General features: G+C 37.7%; 1 protein-coding gene across 3 annotated transcripts in view; it reads left to right on the forward strand.

The window, feature by feature from the left end:
- The first annotated feature begins 762 nt into the window (after positions 1 to 762).
- The window catches only part of LOC117403984 (transportin-1), a 42,180-nt gene continuing 18,880 nt past the window's right edge, over positions 763 to 24,062 (forward strand). Inside the window, exons 1-11 of one of the 3 annotated variants that reach the window (XR_009307413.1) lie at positions 763 to 845; positions 6,663 to 6,776; positions 9,947 to 10,022; positions 11,827 to 11,976; positions 12,664 to 12,770; positions 18,572 to 18,705; positions 20,514 to 20,595; positions 21,047 to 21,169; positions 22,476 to 22,594; positions 22,847 to 22,907; positions 23,402 to 23,570. Coding sequence is in view for 2 of the 3 variants with exons in the window: in XM_034006547.3 (XP_033862438.2) it covers positions 837 to 845; positions 6,663 to 6,776; positions 9,947 to 10,022; positions 11,827 to 11,976; positions 12,664 to 12,770; positions 18,572 to 18,705; positions 20,514 to 20,595; positions 21,047 to 21,169; positions 22,476 to 22,594; positions 22,847 to 22,907; positions 23,402 to 23,570 (1,144 nt within the window). In the remaining variant the exon portion in view is untranslated. Of the gene's footprint in view, positions 846 to 6,368; positions 6,520 to 6,662; positions 6,777 to 9,946; positions 10,023 to 11,826; positions 11,977 to 12,663; positions 12,771 to 18,571; positions 18,706 to 20,513; positions 20,596 to 21,046; positions 21,170 to 22,475; positions 22,595 to 22,846; positions 22,908 to 23,401; positions 23,571 to 24,062 lie in introns of those variants that run through there. The other 2 variants (XM_034006547.3, XM_034006548.3) reach the window with 2 other exon arrangements.

The following is a 24,062-nucleotide window of genomic DNA, read 5'->3' on the forward strand; positions in this document are numbered from 1 at the left end:
GTTAAACAAGATCACCCGGAGCTGTACAATAATTGCCTTGACTTCATTGTGGTATTCATTTAATCTAACGACAGGGTCATACAATGTACACTATACAATTTACAACTAATTACAAGCCCTTGAAATAAATGTATTGTTGTATTTTTATTCCCGCGCGTGAATAATGGCTGCCCGCCCTCTTCACTTTTTTTTAGCCTACTTAATCAGCACTCAGTTACATTTGGAATGCCCATTCAGTTTAACATATCAACTGATTGTTTTTCTAAAAAGATAATTTCTTAAATGAATACTTTACTTGAAATGAAACATATTGCTGTGGATTGTTCTTGACATAAACTATGCAGAGAATGTTATTTTTTTTTTTCACTCTGCTATCGTTGATAGAACCGTACGGGCAATCATCTCTGGTGGTTGAAGGAATTGTTAAGACTTTTGTTAAATAAAATGCTTAGACTTTACAGAAAACACATAATTCATCCGAAGACTAAAGTAGTAGTAGTAGTAGTAATAATAATAATAATAATAATAATAATAATAATAATAATAATAATAATAATAATAATAATGTTAAAAATTGGCCAAAGCACGAAGCTGCAGTGACGTTGGGAACCCGCTGTAAGATCTCAGGATGTGGTTGCCCTGGTAACGCTGTCTCCTCACAATTTGTAGAGATTCTGTCCAACCAGATCCAGCGCTAGATAAGAGAGCTCCACAAATTTTCATTTCAGCCATTTCGACCAAGGGGAAAAGACAAAGCATATCAGAAAGAATACCAGGAAGGTAGAAACCAAATTAACTTCTTGTGGACGTTTTCACTTGGGGTCACATTCTTTGTGATGGTTTGGGTAAGTGTAACTATTTACATTTCCAGTTGTTGCGTATATTTACAGTTAAGTAATTCATTCTGCTTTGTAGCTGATCGTTAAGCATCCTGTTTCTGTTTTCTTTTTTTTTTCTTTAGGAAGTAGGGTCTATAGTATGTCACGTTTTCATTCCGCAGATAGCAAAAAAAAATAGTGTATCTTGTTGCTTGGTAAAACAAACGAAGCATTTTCCTACCTTTTCATAATCTGAATTTAAATAAAACCTTTGAAAATTGAATTTAATGGTACCTCATACACATTTTGTTAACTCAAAAAAATTAAAGTGGCAGCGTCTTCCAGGACAGTCACATTGAAGTAATATTATCGCGTTGACACCAGTGGCTCTTGTACGCATACAATAGGCTTGCAAATGAACCACGTGAGAATGAGGGCAGGTTAGTGCAATTTCTATGACTATAAGGCAGCGAGGAATTGCGTAAAACATTGCAGGGTGTTAGACCTGTGTGGAACAGAGGTGTTATTCCTAGTATAGTTATTAGGTGGTTATTGGCTGAATCAGCACAAGTAGAATTGACGTTGAGGTTGAGGGTGTCAAGTTGGCTAAGAAACAATGATTCCTCCAAACCTAATTGAGTTTGTCATAACCCCTTAAGGTACACACAGAATTGAGCAGTGGTTCAAACGGTTTATTCTTAAAATACATTTGAGACTTACTTAAGTATCTCGAGGAATCTGACCATTTGAATGACCAGATCCAGCCTGTCAGTACATTTCAAACCCTGTGTGGTGCGCCTCATTGCAAAAATAAGAAAGTTAGTATGATTTGTATTGGTGGGATGCATACCGTATGTCCCTTGTACCTTAAAGGGTTACAAGAATCAATGACAAAAGTATTGATTCCTTGTGCATGTAAACGAGTAGTGATCAAACAAGATGGCCAGCTCCAAACAAGAACAACACCAGATAGAGGCAGCAATAGAGAAAAGATGATAGCTTTAGAATTGGATAAACTGTATTTTTTAAATTGACTGATAGAGACACTAGATTAAGTACATGGATATTTTATTTTCCTGTACAAATTTCCATTATGGAAAATGTGGACGGACCTGTGTGTTTGTAATTGGGCATTTCTTTTATGACATGATCTGCTAATAGATCTTTCCATTTATTCTGTTCAAAAACATTTTAAAAAGTAATGACTGGTACAAGACTCACTTAGGAGGTATTGCTTAATACTACCATCAGTCGAACAATACAGACCAAATTAGAAGACTAAAAGCCAATTCATGTTAATTGTGTTGTCATAAATAGATGGCTTGAAAGTGCTTTCAGTCTGGCAGAGGCTTGTTGAAAGGAAGAGTATCCTCAGTGGGCAGAGAAAGCTTGACTGCTAAGGCCTAATTTGTGGGATAATTTTGGCTTCTAGCCTAGATTTTGACCTACTGTAATTCAGTTACAGGCAACCCTGCATTGCGTTATCATTTATTTAGATAAGTCAGGGTTTTATTTTGAAGAGGTTTGGCTGATGGGATTGTGCAGACTGTTTTATGTACAGTAAGTGAATATCAGATATCCACCTAATCAGAGAGTAGTCTCTTGGTGCAAAAAAATAAAATAAATGACAATAATTGAGCTTATCATGTGAACCGGGAGGACAGGAATCCATTATCAGAGAGTAAGCCCTGACCTTCAGAAAGAAAATCATTATGTAGTTAGCAGATCAAAATGGCACCTAATGCTGCTAATAGCAAGTTAAAGAAATTAGCATTGGATTACTTTTATTGAAAAGAAGGGGGGAAACATACTATAGAGCATTCAAATGCAAACAACTGGGACGTGCTGTAAACATTTTGTCATAAATGAAATGTAGTTTGATCACCAAATCAGTTTACCAATACTCATGAATGTTATTATATTAGCATAAACATAAGCATTGCTTTTATTCTTGTGGGGGTACCACTGTACTTGTGAGGCTTCCTGCGTATTAAAACATATATTTGAAGATACTGATCTTTGAATAATGATGGGTTAAATGAAAAACAAATCCCCCCAAAAAAACATTCGTACCTGGCCAGATAACTTCTAATTGAACATATGTGTTATTCTCCGGTTAAAACTAAAAGCTGAACAGATGCAGATTGTTATAAAGCACCTCAACAATAGACCCTGCAAGATTTAACCCTGGATAGAAATACTGCTTTAGTTTAACTGGAGTACAGTGAGGTCTCTTGTCTTTGTAAAGAAAACTAGACCTTTGTTTCCCTGTGCATTTGGATTCCACGCTGCATGTTATGTTAATACAGCAGGCTAACCAGTTAGGACTGCTCCCCGCCTCCTTTCCACAGTATAGTCCTGTTCCCAAGTGATAACCATCTCCTTCTAAATTGAGTGCCATGAATGTGAAGAAGCAGCATTTATTCTAAATGCCATTGGTGCAAAAAGTAGTATGCACCTGGGAACCCCGTATCCAAATGGAACACGTGTTTCAAGTCGTAGGGAAATTGTTCAAATAATTTAATTAAAACTCAATAAAATATGATGTAGTAGCATCAAATCAAGTCATTTTTGATGTGCTGCTTTCAGAAGAGGGGCATGCTTAAAATTCCATACTTAATTGGCCTGTTTACCTACCATTATCAGATATCTGTTCTGTATAATGCATTTAAGTATATTTAGGAACATTATAATGTTTGCTCCCTTTCATAATGTGACAATTTAACTGATGCGATTAGGAGCATCAAAATGAAATTAAAACCCGGCAATAAAAATCCTGATACTGAATAAAGAATTAAGAATCCGTTTCCATGCTTCAATTCTCACCCTTGAGATTGGTAATGGAATTTTAATTCAGAATAATTTAAGTTTCTTTTTCATTAAACCCTTTCATCAAAGGCACCACAGTTTCATGTTTTGAGTTCAAGTCTTGTTCAGTCACTGGTGTTCTGTTTTTTGAATAGATGTTAATTATACACAGGGCTTGAATTCCAGCGCGGGATTGCGGGAATCGCGCATTTTCCAAGTTGCTCCCGCATATCTGCAACTTTCAGTGCTGGAAAAGCCCAATTTAGAATGCCTGAAACACTACAACAATCTATAAGGAAGTGGGTGTCAGTGACGAAAGCACTATGAGCCGCATTCTGAGTAGTTCTGGGTAAAATAAATAAATAAATAAATAAATAAATAAAAGTATTGCTGCATATTTTAAGTACCGCAAGACTTTATTCTCTCGTACATGATTCTCGGCCACTACCTTTAAGGATTATAGAAACTCAGTACATTGCAGTAAGTAAACAGTTTTGAAAAAAAAAACACGATATTAAGTCTATCTAGGTGTTGTTTTGCAAGCGGTGACTTTCGCTTTAACTCTTTAAACTCAGCCCCATTCATTTTGGGGCGCCAGCGCACCGAAGGTTACGCACATATTGCTCAGGCACCGTAAAAGCCACCTACCTGGTTCATGGCTTGTTAAAAGTACAGACTCGGGGCTTTCCAAAGACGTATTCAGTGTGTGTATGCGGTAGCTATCCTTACAAAGGTGCCACCAAATGTTCCTGTCAGGATACTGCACTCTGATTGGTTATCATATTATTGTTAATAAAACAATGAATAATCCTCTCCCAACACCGAAACCCTAAACCTAAGGTCAGTATCCTATACTGCAGCCATTACACATCTAAAGTAGTTAATGTTTGGCAGTGAACAAGCGTTTTGTTAGTTTAAAAAAAAGTTGCTGACTTCCTCAGTTGTCCTGACAGGAACATTTCGTGGTACCTTTGTAGGCACTATGTATGCGGTACTGCTAGCCGGAACTACGATCGCCTGAAGTTAAGCCTCTCATCATGTGACAGAGTTCACAGCTTAGGTTTCGTTTTGAGCTTTTGCTCCGTAGCAGCTAGACAGAAAGGGACGGTATCGTTGGAAAGCTTGGAAGCTCAGCTTTCTCTCACCCCCCCCATGTTAATTTCATATTGAGGTTCAATGGTGCAGTGTTTTTTTTTTGGAGCCTATGATTACAGTATATATATAGGCCTTAGCAGTGACCACAAACATGATTTTTTTTTTTTTTAACATATATACTCATCTCTACAACATATAGTATGCCTGATCCTGTTGCATAATGTGCAAGGAAATGTTGTGGCATTTCATTTGATATGTTACATGCATGCAGTACAAACTGTCCAGTAGTTAAACATACATACATGAAAACAGTGAAAAACAGGCAGAAATAGGGCTGAGTGTAAAGAGTTAAAAAAAAAAAAAAAACGGAGCTCTGGTTAAAAGGAAAAGCACCTTTTTCTTCTGCTGCATGCAAAAACTTCACGTCAGGCAATGGAGAGTGCTCTGTCTCACAGTGATAAACAGCTGTAGGTCTCCTGAAAGCAGCTTATTTTAAGCAACACCAGTGTGAATGATGATGCAGTATCATTCTTTTCTTTCGCCATTCCCCACAAAAATTTTGGCATCCCCCCCATTGGCTGCAGCATAGGGGGGAAATCCCCCCAGCACACAAAACTGAAATTCAAGCCCTGTATACAGTACATATACAGCGTGTGAATGGGGTTGGGTCACAGGAATTGATCAGTGCTTGAACAGCAGATAGTTACTTGAACACTTTACATTGTAAATAAACACACAGTGCCTGGACAACCAAGGGCTTTACACCAAAATGCAATGTGCTTAACTGTTTTGTGTGTGAAAAGAGAACCAAGCTGGTAATGTAATTTAGTAACAAGCAACTCTTTTAAGCATTTAAAGGTACGAGTAGCAGCAAAACTCTGATACAAAACAAATTGCAAATTGCATTGTGCTGTAAAGACCTTGTGCACATCACTTTCACCCATGTTCTCATGGTTACAGTGTGTATCCATTTACAAAAACAGCGACTGTCCTGGCAGGTTACTTATTCTCTTTTAGATGTAGACAAACAGATATTTTTTCAAGTTTGGAATCATCTTGGTAAAATGTCCCTTTGCTATTCTGTGAAATTGAATTATGCATAACTAGAGCAGCGTAGAACAGCATTTTAATGAGGAATGAGGTGATGTTCGTATTACACTAGTCAGTGTGTTGTTATTTGACTTTGTGTTTGTTATTATTGATGTAGTACACTGTCTTCAGTTCAGCATGTTGCACATTGTGGACCACGGGGTACTAAGTGGGGTCTGCATGCATATTTCTTCCCAGCTGGGCCATTGCTTTCTGCCAGTGACACAGCAGATCTTGCGAGTGGTAGGTCTGTTCTTTTTGCTTGTTCTGCTGCAGTCGTTTTCATCATTGACCGATTTTGAATTAAGTACATGTCTGCATCCATTCTACAGCTGATCTGTAAAAATGTTTATTAATTTTTTTAACAGTCTGTATTTGTTTTTTAAAAACTACTGTAGTATCCAACTACATGGGGTATTTACAACAATTAAGGAACGTGTTCAACGTTTTGAAATCAAGGTTTTCTCCTCAGTGTTTACAAATTCGCCCGAGGGTCTGTACGTAGCAGTATTATATTTAGCAATAACCTGCCCATGTTTCGAAATTCGATGAGCGCTAGGACCCGGCGGAAATCGCGTGCATGTTCTAGGGCAGGATTGTAAATGCGCCATGACTCCGCCTGATCGGGTCTTATTGCAAAGCTGAATGTTGGTGCGATTTCAGGCCTGTACAACTTAGCTTATAACATTCACTAAAGAACAAAACACAGGTGTGTGTATAGCGATTACGTGTGTGGCTGTCTGTCTGGCAGGGTACATTAGAGCTAGGAGCACCGATTTCCGTGTTAATTGAAGGTCATCTGTTATTTTTTTTTTCATCCCAAATTGTATTGTGTGTCTGATCTCATTGCAGCAAACCAAGATGGAGTACGAGTGGAAACCAGATGAGCAAGGACTTCAGCAAATTCTACAGCTTCTGAAAGAGTCACAGTCTCCGGATACCTCCACACAACGAACCGTCCAGCAAGCATCCTTTTTAATAATGCTGCTATTAATAATATTAAGAGCAGAGCAGGGACGATCGGAAGAGATGTGTGGGGTGTATTCTCGTGTTGTACAGAGTATATCATTTGAGGTTTTGTAATAACCGGGATGCAGAATAACCACACTGCTCGGCTCGGCGGGTTGCTCGACACCAATAGTAATTGAACAGCGGGTTGTTGTTTTCTTTTAACTATAGTTAAAGTTATTTTTTATTGTATTTTTAAATATTGTCTGCTTATGATTTGAATGGTTTGAGGGGTTAGCCTCCTCTTAACAAATCTGTGATGCAAGTGCGATGGATTGTGCTTTTTTTTTTGTAAATGTAGTTTACCGGTACCGATTCGAGCATGCATGGACCAGGTAAATATATTGTTTATTCGAGTGGAACAAAATAATTTTAACACATCAATATTGCAGATTATATATATATATATATATATATATATATATATATATATATATAATATGTTTTATTTTTATGAATTATTTTTTTTCTGTGGATTTGCTTATCGTACCCGTACGACTATGTGTTAGGCGTCTACTATCCCCGGCGTTGCGTAGAATTTCCCGAATAAACGAAGCTGAGTGATGGCAGAATAGCTGCCTTTCTACAGTTGGTATGCTGTGAGTCACTCCAGTACGGTTTTATACTCGATGTCAGTACAACAGTAATATGTTAGACGCTGTAGATATGAATACTGTCTATACACACTATCAAGGCTATTTGGATTGACTGTATTTATTTTTCTTGAAGCCTGTTGTTGGCATACACTATGTTAATGATAACCAGTTACATTCGCCTCTAGTATAATGTCGCGATGTATGGAGGGACTTGTTCACCTGGGCCTACAGCTATGGCCAAAAGTGTTCTATCACCCTATAGAATTAACACATTTTGATGCATAAAATCGCATGAAACCTGCTGAATAATGTTACGTTAACATATTACACACCGCTTTGTAGTTTTCCATATACTTAACGAAAACTGACAGAAATGGAGAAATGTGACATTTTGAAATCGAACATGAAATACTGTACTATTATGGATTCTGGTCAGTGGCACTGGGACCATTTTTAAAGTGGGGTGCTGAAAGCCATTGCACAAAACTGTAACCCCATGATGGAAGCCATGCAAAGTCTGCTGCACCCCTAGTTCCAGCGCCCCTGCTCTGGTAGACTTTTGCGATATCATTTTGTAGTTCTTTTGATTACATGATGTTAAATAAAATATCTAAATTTATATTTCTTTTTATAAAATCATGTTTCAATCCAAAAATTCTAGGCGATTAAAAACTTTTGGCCATAGCTGTACTATTAGACAGTAACTTGTATTCAGTTTGTCATTGCTACTTTTAGTCATTTCTACATTTGATACAGATTGCATAGCACTGCATGATCCAGACCCATGGTTAGGGCTTTGTCATTAGTGATCATCATTAATAACTGCGTACATTGTGAGCGCATTGTCTTATCCCTAACACAAGAATTTTACTCTGTATGATTGGCTTGTTTGTTATTATTGGAACTTGCTAACTTTCAAAAGCGAGTGTATGATTGCATTTGGTATTCTTGTAGCGAAGACCTGTTGATAAGTAGTTCACTGCACAACATAAAACATCTAACTTGCCATCTTATGTGTAAGGTCCTGTGAAAATCACGGAAATTTTCTTTAAAATTCACGACAGTGTCACGGGTAAAGTATCGTATTTCACAGAATGTGCACAGAACTATTTTATTAATTATGTGTACAGATTATTATTATTTTTTTAAACATCAAATATAGACATAAATGCACAGACATCATCAAAATCAACGTCACAGTTATTCAAGCAATTTACAGTTTGCTTGTGAAAGGGTGTTGTAATTAACAGCCTGTATGTAAAGTGTATCTGCAAGGACAGCTTTCAGTTCTAGTACGTTAGATGCATGTTCACCATTTAGGTCTTGCAAAACAAATACAATGTGTAAAACATACTGATCTTGGACATCGGTCGACTCGTCATTGACCACTGACAAGCAACCAGACTGTTTTACCAATTCCATAATCTCCTGCTTGTGATACTCAGCATCTTTAGGTAAGTATTCATGTCTCAGCTAGGCTGATGAACGAATCACTCTTTGCTACACTCAGTCTGAAGAATTTACATAACTTTTGGTTGTCCAGTTTTTCAAGAAGTGTATTTGCGCATACAGACGCCTCTGTCTGGTCCAAATGTAATGTGTTTCGTGCTTCATGGTTTTCAGTGGACTTTTGGAATGTGGAAGTCACTGGTTTTTGTTTCTTTGCGAATACTTGAATCTAAATGCCTGTCAACAGCTGATTCTTGGTAGTGATACAGTAGCGTTGCAGGATTTACAGAAGATCTTCCCTCCATCACTGTGTAAATGATCTGCTGCAGACACATGTTTAGCCTTTTTAGAGACCTCAATCTTCTTGTTTACATTGTATAGTATTTTAAATTTCCTGCCTAGATTGCATAGTCACATGACAGAATCACTGCACAGCACTGTGCATGGCGAATAGTACATGCAGGCACACAGCATAGCAGTACAATTTCGTTAATGATTTTTTTTTTGCATGAAATACAAATTATGAAATAATGTATTTATTTCTTAAGAATATTGTAAAAATCGCATAATTTCACAATTTCGGCGCAACCTGTGAAATCGCGTTTTACACAGGGCCTTACTTATTTGTTATTGACTAGAGGCAGATGCATACCAGCGTAAAATACAACAATTCATGTATATAGTTACCATTAGTTTTACCATTAGCGTGGTCTTTTTCAACTTTGAGTAGAAATATTAATATTAATTAAACACTGTACAGATACAATCCTATTTGGCAGATTATTTGTAGTCTCCCCAGTGGTCAGTTTTATATAGATAGATAGATATATCTAGATATAGAGATAGATAGATAGATAGATATATCTAGATATAGAGATAGATAGATAGATAGATAGATAGATATAGATATATATATATATATATATATATATATATATTTTTTTTTTACCCAGCTCACTTTACTGGAGATTAATAAGCACACTCGAGTCTATATGAATGTCTGCGTCATTCAGTCTATGAAACATCACTTGTGTTTTTTTCTGTTCAGTTCTTCCAATGTTCCTTAACACCACTGACTTCTAGAAACTTGAGCAGCTAAATCAGTATCCAGACTTCAACAACTACTTGATCTTTGTGTTAACAAAGTTGAAATCGGAAGGTAAGAGAGGCTGTTTCTTTCTTTCTATCTTTCCATTTTGTGAATATAGTCACAGGGCAGTGCATTCATCATGTATTACTGTAGTAGTTTCAAGCTGAGATATGCTTACCACACCTCTTTTGTTGTTTTGTTATGCCTTTCATAAATGTTGGAAGATTTTACTAATATAATTTTACTATGGGCAAATGACAGGGCCTACTGTACACATATAGCTGCACTTCTAATGGAACTCTGTCCTGGATCAGTGGTGGATTTATGCATGTGGTGACTGAAGACAACAATACCAATCAAAAACTGGCCAAGTAAATTATACTTGGATGCAAACTAACATTTATTTCAACATCTGAAACTTTGTAACGTAAATGAATAATGCGTTTGTTAGGGTGAGTCATTATTGGTGTCAACTCGTAACATTAATGTGTATTTGGTATGAAGTGATAAGGGGCATTATCCTTCAGGATATTTAAGAAGAATGTTGTTTTCACACTGAAATGTAGCCCATGATAGAAATAGGATGACGGGTAATGTTTGCGTACGTAATTAAATTGCCAATCCGCATGACACGATTATAACAAAAATGGTGCAAACTGCGTTTTGGCATAAAGGCCTTGATAAATTTGGACCATGGTCCCTACCTCAGTCTTAGTACCTATCCCGCTTGGCTTTCGTGATATTCTCACTACAGTTGCTGATTCCTGCGTACAGTACTATACCTCATTGTACTGCCAGCCACTTTGGCAAACATCTACATTTTCATCTTCTAAGTAAATACCAGTACCTCTGTTTTCTGTTTCAACAATATTAATGACAGAGAAGCACATGCAGTACATAGCACATACTGAAACCTGTCCAACACTGAGTAGCAGTATATCTGGGTTAGGATGATGAATAGGAGTTTTGTTTTGACATGGGTGATTCTTGGTAGAGTACCACCAAATTCTAAAAATGATGGACATACAGGTTGTGGATTGGAACAATCCAATGAAACAGGCACTTCAAAATCTTGCCATTAACCAGATATTGAGGATGTTTGTGTTGGTGGGTCTATCCTTTTGCACAGACGTTTGATCGTCAGCAGCCTTGGGATTGCAAATATACAGATATTGATTGTTACATGTTCACAGACCATTATGATGTGTCATTTTAAGGGAAAAAAGTGTGTGTTTTAAAAGCTTTGTAAATTGGGTCCTGGATTTGTAACGTTGGCGCTTCAAGCTACTGTAGTTACAACATTGTCTACACCCCATGATTCAGGGTTCAGTTGTAAATTAGCCATGTAATTATATTCAACTTTAACTCATTATTACTAACGCTGTGTGTACGTATTCCCTTGATACTGGAGGCTGTATGGTCCAGTCGTTAAAGAAATGGGCTTGTAACCAGGAGGTCCCCGGTTCAAATCCCACCTCAGCCACTGACTCATTGTGTGACCCTGAGCAAGTCACTTAACCTCCTTGTGCTCCGTCTTATGGGTGAGATGTAGTTGTAAGTGACTCTGCTGCTGATGCATAGTTCACACACCCTAGTCTCTGTAAGTCGCCTTGGCTAAAGGCGTCTTCTAAATAAACAAATAATAATAATAATAATGTCATATCCCAAAGCTTGGAGACCGTACTTAGTTGGATTGAAAGTTAAATGGAGAACACATGTTTTTGCCAGATAGAATTATTAAAAGAATATAGGGCTTGTCCAAATGTTCATTATTTGGGTTATTTGTAGTGCTGTTGTCTTTGATACCTTATGCTTTTTCTGATCTAGATTTTCTTAGATCTTAAGCTGACCTTTATTCATGTTTCCTTTGCAGATGAACCCACCAGATCTCTTAGCGGTCTGATTCTGAAAAACAATGTGAAGACACATTTTCACAACTTTCCAAATGGGGTGTCGGACTTCATAAAAAACGAGTGTTTAAAAAACATTGGAGACACATCGCCGTTGATAAGAGCCACTGTGGGTGGGTTTTTTATGTCATCTCAACCTTTTTGGAATCTGGGCATCTCAAGGACACGTTTCATTGCAAGGAGTGTCTCCTCGGCCATTGTAATGAATGGAACCATGCACGCTCTTTAGGTTCAATTGCCATGTGGAATCCTGCAGTAACAAGAAAATATACGTTAAATACACATTTTATATATTAAATAGAATAAAAAAATATCTGTATGAAATAGGTTACAGGCATGCTGTTTTACTTTTCGAATTCCTTGTATTGACAAAGGGGACACCATTTCTTTAAACGTTGTTATAGTTTCACTTTGTCTCATAGTTGCATCAGATTGTGGTTGTTGGGTGTGATGTAGACTACAAACAACTGGGTCACACATTTTCGCCCACCCTTATAGCGTTTTTCTTCTCTACTTAGTGTAAACTCTTCAATAAGGGTCTTGCATTGTGACTGTTGAAATGAAAGCCTATCCAATTTCTGGGACATTGTATGCCTATATCTACACATCTCTTCCTTAGTACATATTTGAAATGCTGGGTGTGCAAAACTCTGAAGAGATATGTCTGCCTGCCTCCACTATACCCCTGTCTCTGTGGGTATGTGTGATAAGCGCTATATCATCAAGACTAGTATGCAGTTAAATAGTCATTCAAACGGCATATATTCTGCAGTATGTAAACATATTGTTTTGTCTTTTAGGTATTTTGATCACAACTATTGCCTCAAAGGGAGAGCTACAGAATTGGCCGGAACTCCTTCCCAAGTTATGTGTGCTTTTAGACTCTGAGGATTACAGTACCTGTGAGGTAAGTTCTCTCAATTGCTGAGAGTAAAAAAAAAAAACTTTTATCTCACTATTTAGCTATACCTGTATGCTATTTACCTAAAAAAATAAATTAAAAAAAAAAGCTAAACTAGTGCTCATGTTGCCCCTCTATAACCCTGCTACCGTATTAAGTTATTTCCATGTACAATTGAATCAAAGGTCTTCTGAAAATACACATTTCGATTAAGACCTCCAGTTAAGTAGGAACTTTAATACCATGGAATTATGTTTAAAGAATGGGTTGTTGGTAGGTGTTTTTAAATTGAATTTGTTTAGAACAATTGCTTTTTCTATGTATTCATAGTGTCAGTTCAACAATATTCAGGTTTTGAGTTTTTTTTATTTGATGTGGTTTTGTTGTATTTTCATATATAAATTTAATTTTAAGTACAGATAATGTCCAGTTTATAAACATGCATTCGTAGGGTCTTTGCTTGTGCACTGTTTATGGAGGCTTTACCAATTTAGCTTCCTCATACAGCCATGTTATGTTCTCCATGAAGAAATAGCTTTGGTCTGTCAGCAGTTGTGTGTGAACTCGCTACCAATGCCCGGTGTTTACGTTTTAATTTATTTTTCCAATGACATTTGACACGTTGCCTAGGATGAGATTTTTTGTACTCTCTTTGAAAATGTAATTGTTTCCCTTGAATTCTCCTCGATTTGTTTTGGTACTGGTAACTGTTCAAGGGATTCTCCTGTGTGCTGCACTCAGTTCAGTTGAGGTTCTTCTCTCCTGTCTGTTCAACACTAGCATTCCACTCCCTTGTTTCTTTGTGGGCGAGGATTTTGAAAGTAAACAATATTTTCCGATCAGTGAAGAATGGTTTTGAGGGAATAGGATGGATTCAAAATAACAGAATGCCCCCACCTAGCACAGTAAATAAAACCACATGCATTTAAACTGTACTAGTTTATTTTGTAAGAAAGTGAATTCCTGTTTAGTCATTTGTTTCGCATTACAGTTTTCAGTGGCTGATAGCTGCCAGTGCTGTGTCTACCAAATTTATCTGACGCATGACTTCACCAATCAGAGTCGTAAACAATGAGAAATGTGTATGAAAAGTAAGAATAATCAAGAATTTAGCTGCACTCTTAAAGGAAAAAGCTTTAGTAGAATACATGTGCTTTTATTCAGTACGCTTAGTGGTGGCATTCTGAAGTGATTTTTGTCCCTCGCCGCTCGCACTAGTACATACTGCCTTGCTTTGTTTACATTGGAGACTCCTGCGCCATACGGAAGCAAGCGGCTTAAACTGACGTAAGAAAGTTTACAAACTAGAGGAGGCCATTCGGCCCATCTTGCTCGTTTGGTTGGTAGTAACTTGTTGATCCCAGAATCTCATCAAGCAGCTTCTTGAAGGATCCTAGGGTGTCAGCCTCAACATTGCTGGGGAGTTGGTTCCAGACTCCCACAATTCTGTGTTTGAAAAGTGCCTCCTATTTTCTGTTCTGAATGCCCCTTTTATCAAATCTCCATTTGTGACCCCTGGTCCTTGTTTCTTTTTTCATTTGACAGGGGATAATGACGGTGATTACGTTCATGAAACGGTGTACACGGGTGAATCACTTTGACAGTTAGTCACTTTAGATGGTAATCAAAAATAAATGTGGGTGTAAAAAAATCAATTCACTTTTAGACCTTACATGGAGAAATAATATAATGGGTGGTAGTCAAAGGTTTAAGTATAAATATTCAGCTAAAGGAATTCAAGAATATTGGAATAAAGGACATTCATTTTTGTTCTGCACTTTAGTTCATTGATCTGTAGTAACAGAGTAAAGCAGAAGTACGTGTTTTCCATGCGCCAGGTATGACACCCGTATAAACCACACAGGAGATGTATATATAAATGAATTAGTGCTGGGACAAACACAGGATTTTCATGTTCGGATATTCGCTCATAATTTAAATATTAGTTTGGATATTCGTTAGTTTTCAAAAAGTAATAAAATCCATTATATTGCTCGGAATGCAGGCAGGGGGGGCGTGGCCCCTGTGTGCGTGCCTTTATTTTACAGCAAGACGATGTTACAATTCTTCGATCTATTGCTGTTGAGGTTTAAAAGTTTTAAATTGAGATGAGGCAAAACATACATGATGATAATTGGCCAGTTAAAAGCCAACAATTTCCTTTGAATTGAAAGCAACCCAATGACGTTGTTTAAGAGCATCACCATGTTCAAATTAAATGTGGGTTTGTTTTATTTTATTTTTTTTAAACTCTACCCGAAGACGTTACACGCTACAGTTATGCTTATGTGTTTATAATGTGGATCTGCATCGGCCACGCGAAAAACTCGCCTGTCTACAGATTAAAAGTTGACAATTTGTTTAATTGAAAGCACTTTGGAGATTATACACACAGCACAACCTAATTGTGTGATTTAAACGTTTTTATATAAAATCCACTGTAATAGCCAAGCACAGTGACTCATTGTGGCATTGAACAATGGCTTCATGCTCTTTAGGCAGGTGCTACAGGTACTTTAAAGGTTCCTTTTAAGAGCTTTCAGTAACTCCGTCTTGAAGTCGTTTTTTATTTGGATTTGTTGCATCATGTAGAGCCTCTTAGTGTGTGTGTTGCACATGAAATGTGATTTGATCCTCTAGTATAAACACGAAAATACTAAATATACTGTATTCGGAAGCATTTGTCTGCAATGTTCTTTTTGCAATCCCTATGTGGAGTCCTTCCAGCTCACCTGGACCACACTCTGGGTCGGTGTTTCCTTCATTTGTGGCTGGATGCATCAACCCCCTGTGATGGAGAAAAGGGTCCCAGGGTAGGTGGAGTGTGCGTGCAAGGGAAGAGCTGTGCAACTCGTGCCCCACATGGGGAGAACTCGTATGGAGGTGGTAGAAATGCCCATTTCATTAACTTTGAAGGTATTATACTAGTGATTTAAGGAAAAATGATAAATGCATAAGAAATAATGAAATCAAATATTACTGTAATGTGTTGTAACAAAAGACTACAGTTGATGGTAATTGGAGGGGTTTTAAACAGGTTCTAACAATGGGTATATTACGGATTTAGTCTATTTCAAACAGTAATGGTGTGCATTGGGGCAGAGTTTCTGCAGTAAGTTCCCTTTGTGTTAGACAACTCTTGACCCTTTGTGTGTGTGAGTGATTGCTGAATGAAGGCTCAGTGCATCGAGTGGGGGCAGAGGGGGACAGAGGCATGGCTGGGGAGCAGATTGTTTCAGATGTGAATACAGCAGTAGGCTGAAGTAAGGCTTTCTGTTTTTTTGTTTTTTTTGTATTGGTAAATGGATTGAATTGCAGCATTGTGTTTCATTGTTGGCTGTGGTTTGAGTTGTTGTCTGGGGGTTAGCCCACTTCCAGTTGTAATTGAATTCTGTGAACAGCAAAGTGCTGAGACAGCAGCTGAACTGATACGACAGGAATTGGCTGTGATTATTGTACTTTTAAACTTGGAAATTGTTCATGGTTCAATTGGCCATGTTGAGGGGAAAAGCTAGTTGCACAGACACCCACCCTATTTACTCTTGCAATGTCTCTGAGATCCTTTCTGTTGCTGAATAGTTGCATACATCTTGTATAGGTCTAGTGGATCACATGACCAGCTATGGACATATGTATAGTTATGCTAAGAAATGAATGAATGAATATGTCGATGACCTTGCACTTGACTTATTGAAACAGAAAAAAAACCACCATTAAGCATGTTTGTGTGGTGGCCCCAAACTGAATGAATGAGTTTTAAAAAGTGTTTTTTTTTTGTATTGCTGCAGTTAACAAGGAGTTGTCTTTATCACGCTGAAAAAGAAAACGCTGAACCTAGTGTCTCCTTAAAAATAGAATGAGCAATGAGAAACCTTCTTGTAAAGGCAAGCTTGATCGCTCGCAAACGAAAGCTGCCTGTGCTTCCTTGTGATGCCGAGCTTACAGCAGCACCAGCTAAAGCTTCTGATCCAGCAGTGCTCGAAATAGAAGAGAAAAATAGTGTCATTCAGAGGTTTTATTTGAGTGTTTTGCTTCTTGAAACAGGAATTGCACTTGGCTGGAGACACAAGATTTTCTTTTTTGTACTGCAGTTTAACCCTTTGTGGTCCATTTATTCAGCGCCTGTCAGGCGTGTCAGGTCCAATTTATTTTCACCCTTGCTGTTTAAAAGTCATTTTTATTCACAGTAAAACAGGTTTTAAAGGCACAGCATATCAACAGGACACTCAGTACTGCATCTCCAGCCCAGCCACACCCCTTGTTCTCTGTATTGATCACATATCTCTTCATAGTCATGCATACTGATAAATCATCTCCTGATCACTCGTTTTATCACCAATCCCCTCAATAATGCTATCCGAGTCATTATTTTATTATTATAACATCTCAAAAAGCTCTGCAAATGTCTGTGATATTCTTTGAGCGCTGGATGCGGAAGCAGCTATCTTGTTTGTTTATGTCCGTGTTGTGTCTGTGGTGAAGGGACTATGTGTATTGCTCAGATCTGCCTCCTTTTTTTTCGGCTTCTATTGGCCTCACTCGGCCAAAAATGACTAGAGACCTGTGCTTGACGTCTTTTTGATGATGTCGGACAGGGTCCGACATAGGACCGCAAAGGGTTAATGAAAAATAGATTGACTTTGGAGGTGTTGTAGGATAGATGTGCAGTAAATATGGTCAGCTTTTCTGTGTCTCAACACTTTCATTAATCGATGAATAGACTTAATTCTTGCATCTCTATCAAAGTGACCTCTAAATCAGTGATACTCACTTGTGGCTCTTTCAGTCCAGGCCTTTGTTCTGTCCAGGCCTTTGTTCCAATCGGGCTCTCAGTTGCCTAATTTAAATTAAAAAAAAATTAAAACCTGTTTGTAAGGTCTTGGACTGCACTGGATTCAAAAAGCCACAAGTGAGTACCACTGCTCTAGACCTTTTGTTTTCTGGGGATACGCAGCACAATATGTTTTCACTTTGCATTGTTTGACAGTGAATTGTATGGCTTTATCTCAAAAGATGGCACCTCTCTCTCTATAAAGAGGCATTTGAGGTGTTGGGTAAACCCATGTGTTCTGTTTTGAGGATTATGAAGATGAATGGTACCTGATGCATCATTTAATCTCGCAGACTTCATACCCAGGCATGTACAAGCTGTTCTGTCTGCAGGAGCTGGCGCAAATTACTAGTCATGACCACAGGGGCGTTAATGTTTGGCACGACAGTGTACTCTAAAAGAGAGTGAAATTCAAAGCAGTCAATCACGTAGCTGATTCTTTATTATCCCTTGCAGGGGATGAATGTCCCTGGTGACAGATAAAGTGGAGGGGTTATTACAGATCCAAACTGTTCTGTGGATGACGTTCGTTCTGTAAATGAAAAAATAAATAAAAATAAAAAATGTAAGCACAGGTTATTGAGAGTACGAGAATCGGTATGTGGAGGTGTAAATTTACATCGAGGGTTTGGAAACTCTGAACTGGAGGACTGCTTAGCCATTTGTGATGAGGCTTGGTTAGGACATTCTTTGAATTATTGAGAGCATTACTATCTGGAGGTAGTGTATTCAGAGCTCTCTGTCTCTCGATTACATGACATCCTGAGAGCTTTGCTTCAATTTGTACATGGAGTAAATATAAGACTGCATACACTGGACTGTAACGAGTATTTTAGATAAATATTTCAGCACATGACGTGTTTGAGTCAGTGGTCTGTGCTGTGAATAGTGAATGAATCGATGCTAACAAGACTGAAGATGCATTGTTACAAGAATAATGATCAGTGATTTTAAGGTTTGAATTTGCCTCTTACAGGGAGCATTTGGAGCGCTTCAGAAGATCTGTGAAGATTCGGCTGAAATTCTGGACAGTGATATTCTTGACCGACCACTGAATATCATGATACCAAAATTCTTACAGTTCTTTAAACACAGCAGTCCAAAAATTAGGTAACTCCTTCATCAATTATTTAAAAAATGTGTTAGTTTAATATTATATTGCTTCCCCTTGGGAGCCAATGTGGGTTAAAAATATATTGTGAGCAGTATTGTGAGTGGATATAGAGATAGATATAGAGATAGATAGATAGATAGATATGATGACTTGTTTTATAGCCTGCAACACGCAAGCCGTGCTCTACTTGCATGCTGTACACTCCATACAAAAGCCTGCTCTTTACAAGATAATTCTTATAATTCACACATGCATACATTGGGGAAACTCTGACAAATGACCCATGCATTTGTAGTTGAGTTTTCATTTATGTGAGTTATACCCACAGTCTTTAACAGCTTGGCTGAATATTGCAGTCTTTTTGCATAATCCTTAAAATGTCCAAGCTACTTGCACATATCTGTTTTTGTTTGTTTGTTTTGTGATAGACCTAATACTGTTTTAATGCCACAGATTTAAAAACAAAATGTTGTGTGTGTTTTCCTCTGTCAGTTTGTGACCTTTTTGACACTGCTTTTGACCAGATAGAAAATAACAGTAATATTACCGCGTTGCTATGGGAAACGAAGTTCGTGTATTATAATATGGGGGTTGGAAATACTCTCATTGCACAGCAGTTCGAGCTATTCTGTGTTTATTACTATGAGCTTCATTTCTTTTCACAGCCAAAAGAGCCTATTCACATCAAATGCTACTCTGGGGGACTTGACTGTCCTGCTTTTATTAAGGGGGTTATATCCATTCACATCAGGGGGGTGTGATCTGCAACAAAACCAGTGATACAAAATGTTGAAGTGTTGAGACACTATACAGAGTAGCTGTAAAATTATATATGAAAACTGTTCCTGTGCAAATTGTAAATCTAAATATAATTCTGTTTGTGCTTGCAAGGCTACAGTGTCAGTCGCAAGAGGGAGAGGAAATATTATATCTGGAGTTAAACAGCCAAGGAAATCTGCAAACTGCATGATTAACTAATTCATTCATTCATTCATCCATAACTTTAAACACACTCAAAAACTGTAGTACTGGTAAGGAAATAAAATACAGCAGCCCTGGTGCTTGTCGACCAAAATGGCTATTCAAATTTAAAGAATGCATCCCCAGTAAAAAATAACTAATAAAGTAATGTTTGTCTGTTCTACCCTAGATCAAGTCCAACATAATGTTTGTTTTATGCTGAAGTATTTGAAAGCTTCAATTTCCATCTAATTATTAACTGGTAGTGATTTCTCAATATACAAAAGAGCTTATCTGCAGTGATGTGGGTGCAGCAAGGAAACAAGGTCTGCTGTTTTTTTTTTTTTTAACTTCGTTCCCTCCAGTTTTCTAATCCAATAATTTGGAAACTTAATCTATACCCTGAATGATTTTAAATGTGAGGACTTGCATCAAGTAGAGTGTGGTGTGAATAGGCCCTATATACAAACAAGAGAGAAAGCTCATATTAACACATGGAATAGCTCAAAAATCTTTAATTTATTTTACATACTGATTTACATTTGTGAAACCGTGAATTCCGGGACCAAAGTTTTTTTTGTTTTGTTTGTTCGACCTTTTATTTTGTTCATTTCTTCTGTAATTTGGGGGTGGGGAGGGGGGTGATAAGTGACAGTGGCCTGGTTAGGGGGAAAACAAAAGACAACAAAATCTGTAGTGTTTTGCAAACTGATGTCTTCATTCCAGGTGCAGCATCTTGATTCATGATAATCAATGAAACGTGATTGCCGACACCTAACTATGCAAGATATTCAGAAAATTCTTTTTTATTACTTTTTTTGTTTGTTTTTTTTAACCTTTATAGGTCCCATGCTGTTGCCTGTGTCAACCAGTTTATCATTAGTAGAACTCAGGCCCTTATGTTACATATTGATTCTTTTATTGAGGTGAGTTTTTCCAGAGGGGTCTTCAGTGGGTTTGTGTCTTACAGCTCTTTGTGGCTTCTTAGGCTTTTTCTGTCTTTTTTGTTTTATAAAGATATAGCTTTCTCCCACTTCTGCACACGCACACACACAATGTTCTTGTTGCATTAATTGTAAAATATGTAAAAGTGGAGGAGTAAACTCCAATAACCTAGAAATTTAGAAAATGTTTTGTTACTTTTATTGAAGAGGATGATACATTTTTTTATTATGATAAAATGTATTAAATTTAGTTTTGTAAGCCTAGAGAGTTTGAATTGGCTACATATTCCTTATTGTTTTTTTTAGGAAACCGTAAGGGTTATGGAGCATGTTGTTGTTTTAAAAAAAATATTTATTTATTTATTTTGCTGCTAACCTGCAGTTTGTATTGAATTGGGAGTTCCTTTATGTCTGCATGTCTTCCTGTCCTCAGAATCTGTTTGCACTGGCCACTGATGAAGAGCCCGAGGTCTGTAAGAATGTGTGCCGCGCCCTGGTGATGCTACTGGAAGTTCGGATGGATCGGCTGCTTCCTCACATGCACAACATTGTGGAGGTAAAGCTGGCCCCCCTCGTGTAAAACTGCCACCACAAAGTCCATGTAGGCAATGGTCTGTTTGAAGCAAAGTAAGGCTTTTAATTTAGTTCAGCAGCACCACCTTGTGGAGACAGTGCAGAATGCATTCTTCGCTTCTTAAACTTGGAGGTTATCTGGAGAAAATAAGAACCTGATCTTAAATGAAAACATCTTGGTGGATTGTTTGTCTTGCAGTAGATAGTTTCTCCTCCTATTGAAATGCATATTTATTCCCAGAGGTAGGCTGAAATGCAGGTGTAATTGAACAGATTTTGATTTGCAATAGCTGGCAATCTATTGTAAACTTTGGCACTTGCAAAACCAGAATGTGTGTAATTAGAATGCGGTGTGAACAGCTCAACAGGAGATTGCTTGATGCTACATTACTCTGAGGGAGCCTCTTATTTTAATGCCTCTGTAACCTTGTAACTGGAAAATCATGAAGACTAATGTACCCATACACAGGATGCCACCGCAGACTCCATCTACCGGAGAAGGCTAATGCACTTTAATATCCAGATGTATTTTTAAATGGTGACGTGGCAGAGTGTAAAACTGAATAACAGTTCTGCAGAATAGTTCAAAAGCAGCCAATTGAATGAAATGCAAAGTACAAGAAAGACAGCTTTTATTTGAACTTTTACTTTAACTGTGGAAGAAGATCAAGTGACCTGGCCATGCTCAAACAGTGATGAGCTGGAATCGGGTCCTAGCTTGCCCTGGTGCTGTGATTGGACCAGATCGCCAGGCTGTTCTGTATGGTCCTCACTTGTGCTCACTGAAATCGGTATCTTTTTAGCTGGAGTGGAATTCTTATGCGATTTCTTTTGATAAAATTAATTTGGACAAATGTTTTAGATTCCGACAACCCGTTATCAATGTTTTAATGTATTCAAAAGGCTCACATTTGCTTAGTTAAATGTGTGATTAGCATTTCCTTACTTTTTACATCTTAATTTAGGGAATTAGTGTGTTTGATCTTTAAAAAAAGAGTAACATTGTGCGTTGGGTCCCCAGGGACTGTAGCTTCATGTAAGTAAATATGAGGCACAATAACATTTGATAGAATAGGACCCATGTTTTATGATACCCCTGTATTAGATTGGATTTTGTAGCCACACCCAACTGATGCACCACTGCTGCCACTGCCTGTTTGGTACTAATTCATTCTCTAGCACTGGGGGAAATGCAGTTTAAAGAACTGCCACATAACATACCATTTATAATACTACCATGCTTGCTTGTTATACTAATTATACAACTTCTTTCTTTATTTTGTTTCTAGTACATGTTGCTAAGAACCCAGGACCAGGATGAGAATGTAGCTTTGGAGGCTTGTGAGTTTTGGTTGACGCTAGCTGAGCAGCCGGTCTGTAAAGAAGTGCTGTGTGTACACCTTTCGAAGTAAGTTCAAATCTGCTCTGCTGTAATTTGAAGGGCATCAGCATTAGAACAGTGAATGCATGAAAGCCAGTGTTCCATTTGTGTTTAGTGTTCCCTGCTGGGGATGTGCTAGATAACAGGGATAGAGTATGTGTGTACAGGATGTATACTGCGGGAATTTAAATTCATAAACGGTTTAATGATATAAAATTGTAATTATACAAATTATATATTTATATCTTTTAAAGATTCTTTTGTTTGCATCTGTTTCAGGTTAATCCCTGTTCTTGTAAATGGTATGAAGTACTCTGAAATTGACATTATTCTGCTCAAGGTGGGTTAAACAATTATTCTGCATCACAATTAAGATCATAATTAAAAATGCCAAATCTGTACATATTTACGGTATTGAGATACCGATTTACTTCAATTTCTGCTGGGATATGCATGTTACTAATTGTTTATAGAGGATAAGTTATGTGCAGCCAGTTTTACTGTGAGTGGGAGCCACAAAGAATGGCTTGCGTAAGATCACACAGTTAAGATGGGGGTGGTGGACCAAGTATTTGAGATATTCAAAGGTGATGCTTTGCTGTGTTGTATGATTTTTTTTTTGTATGTTGGGTTAGATTAGGTGTACGCCAAACCGTCCACCCATCATATGGCATATATCACTAAAAGCGTTTGAGATGCATGCTTGGTAATTGCAGGGTAAGAGAAACCTGCTCGTCTGTCGTTTTTTTGTTGTCGTGAAGTTTTGGTTCCCAATGCAACGTTCACACTCCTCTGGCCTGGCTGGTTGCTAATCTAGTTTTGTTTGTCCTTAAGGGAGACGTGGAGGAGGATGAAGCGATTCCGGACAGCGAGCAAGACATCCGGCCACGTTTCCATCGCTCTCGCACCGTGGCACAGCAGCACGAGGCAGACGGCATCGAGGAGGATGACGATGATGACGATGAACTTGATGATGACGACACTATTTCCGACTGGAATTTGAGTAGGAGCAATTACCTGTTTTGGAATTTTTTTTTTCAAGACAAAACATTGTTGAGTGATTTTAAATGCTGTTTCAGTTGTAATGTTGACATTTTTACCTACAGAAACACTGTTTAGATAATTGTTACTATTAAGGCATAGTAATATTAATAGGTCAGGTAAGGAAGTTGGTCTATAATGTCATAGCTGTGCGGTAAGACAATTACCGCACAGTCATGTGATTTTGTTCAGCCAATCACAGCACTTAATTTATCCAAGCCATTTTATAACCGAATATAAACAGTTTTTTTTTTGCAATCTGAATTATGCTTTTGAAATATTAGTGAAGGGCCTTTATACAGTAAATTATATTACATGTACAGTTTATTGTCAGCTTGGGCCAATTCACCTCATTCATGAAGTAATGAAAGAACGAAAGAGCATTGTGTTATTTGTTTGTTTGTTTTTGGTTACTACAGCTATGGCCAAAAGTTTAACATTGTCTAGAATTTTA

This window comes from Acipenser ruthenus, chromosome 2 (genome assembly GCF_902713425.1).
Source record: "Acipenser ruthenus chromosome 2, fAciRut3.2 maternal haplotype, whole genome shotgun sequence".
Classification (NCBI taxonomy): Eukaryota; Metazoa; Chordata; class Actinopteri; order Acipenseriformes; family Acipenseridae; genus Acipenser; species Acipenser ruthenus.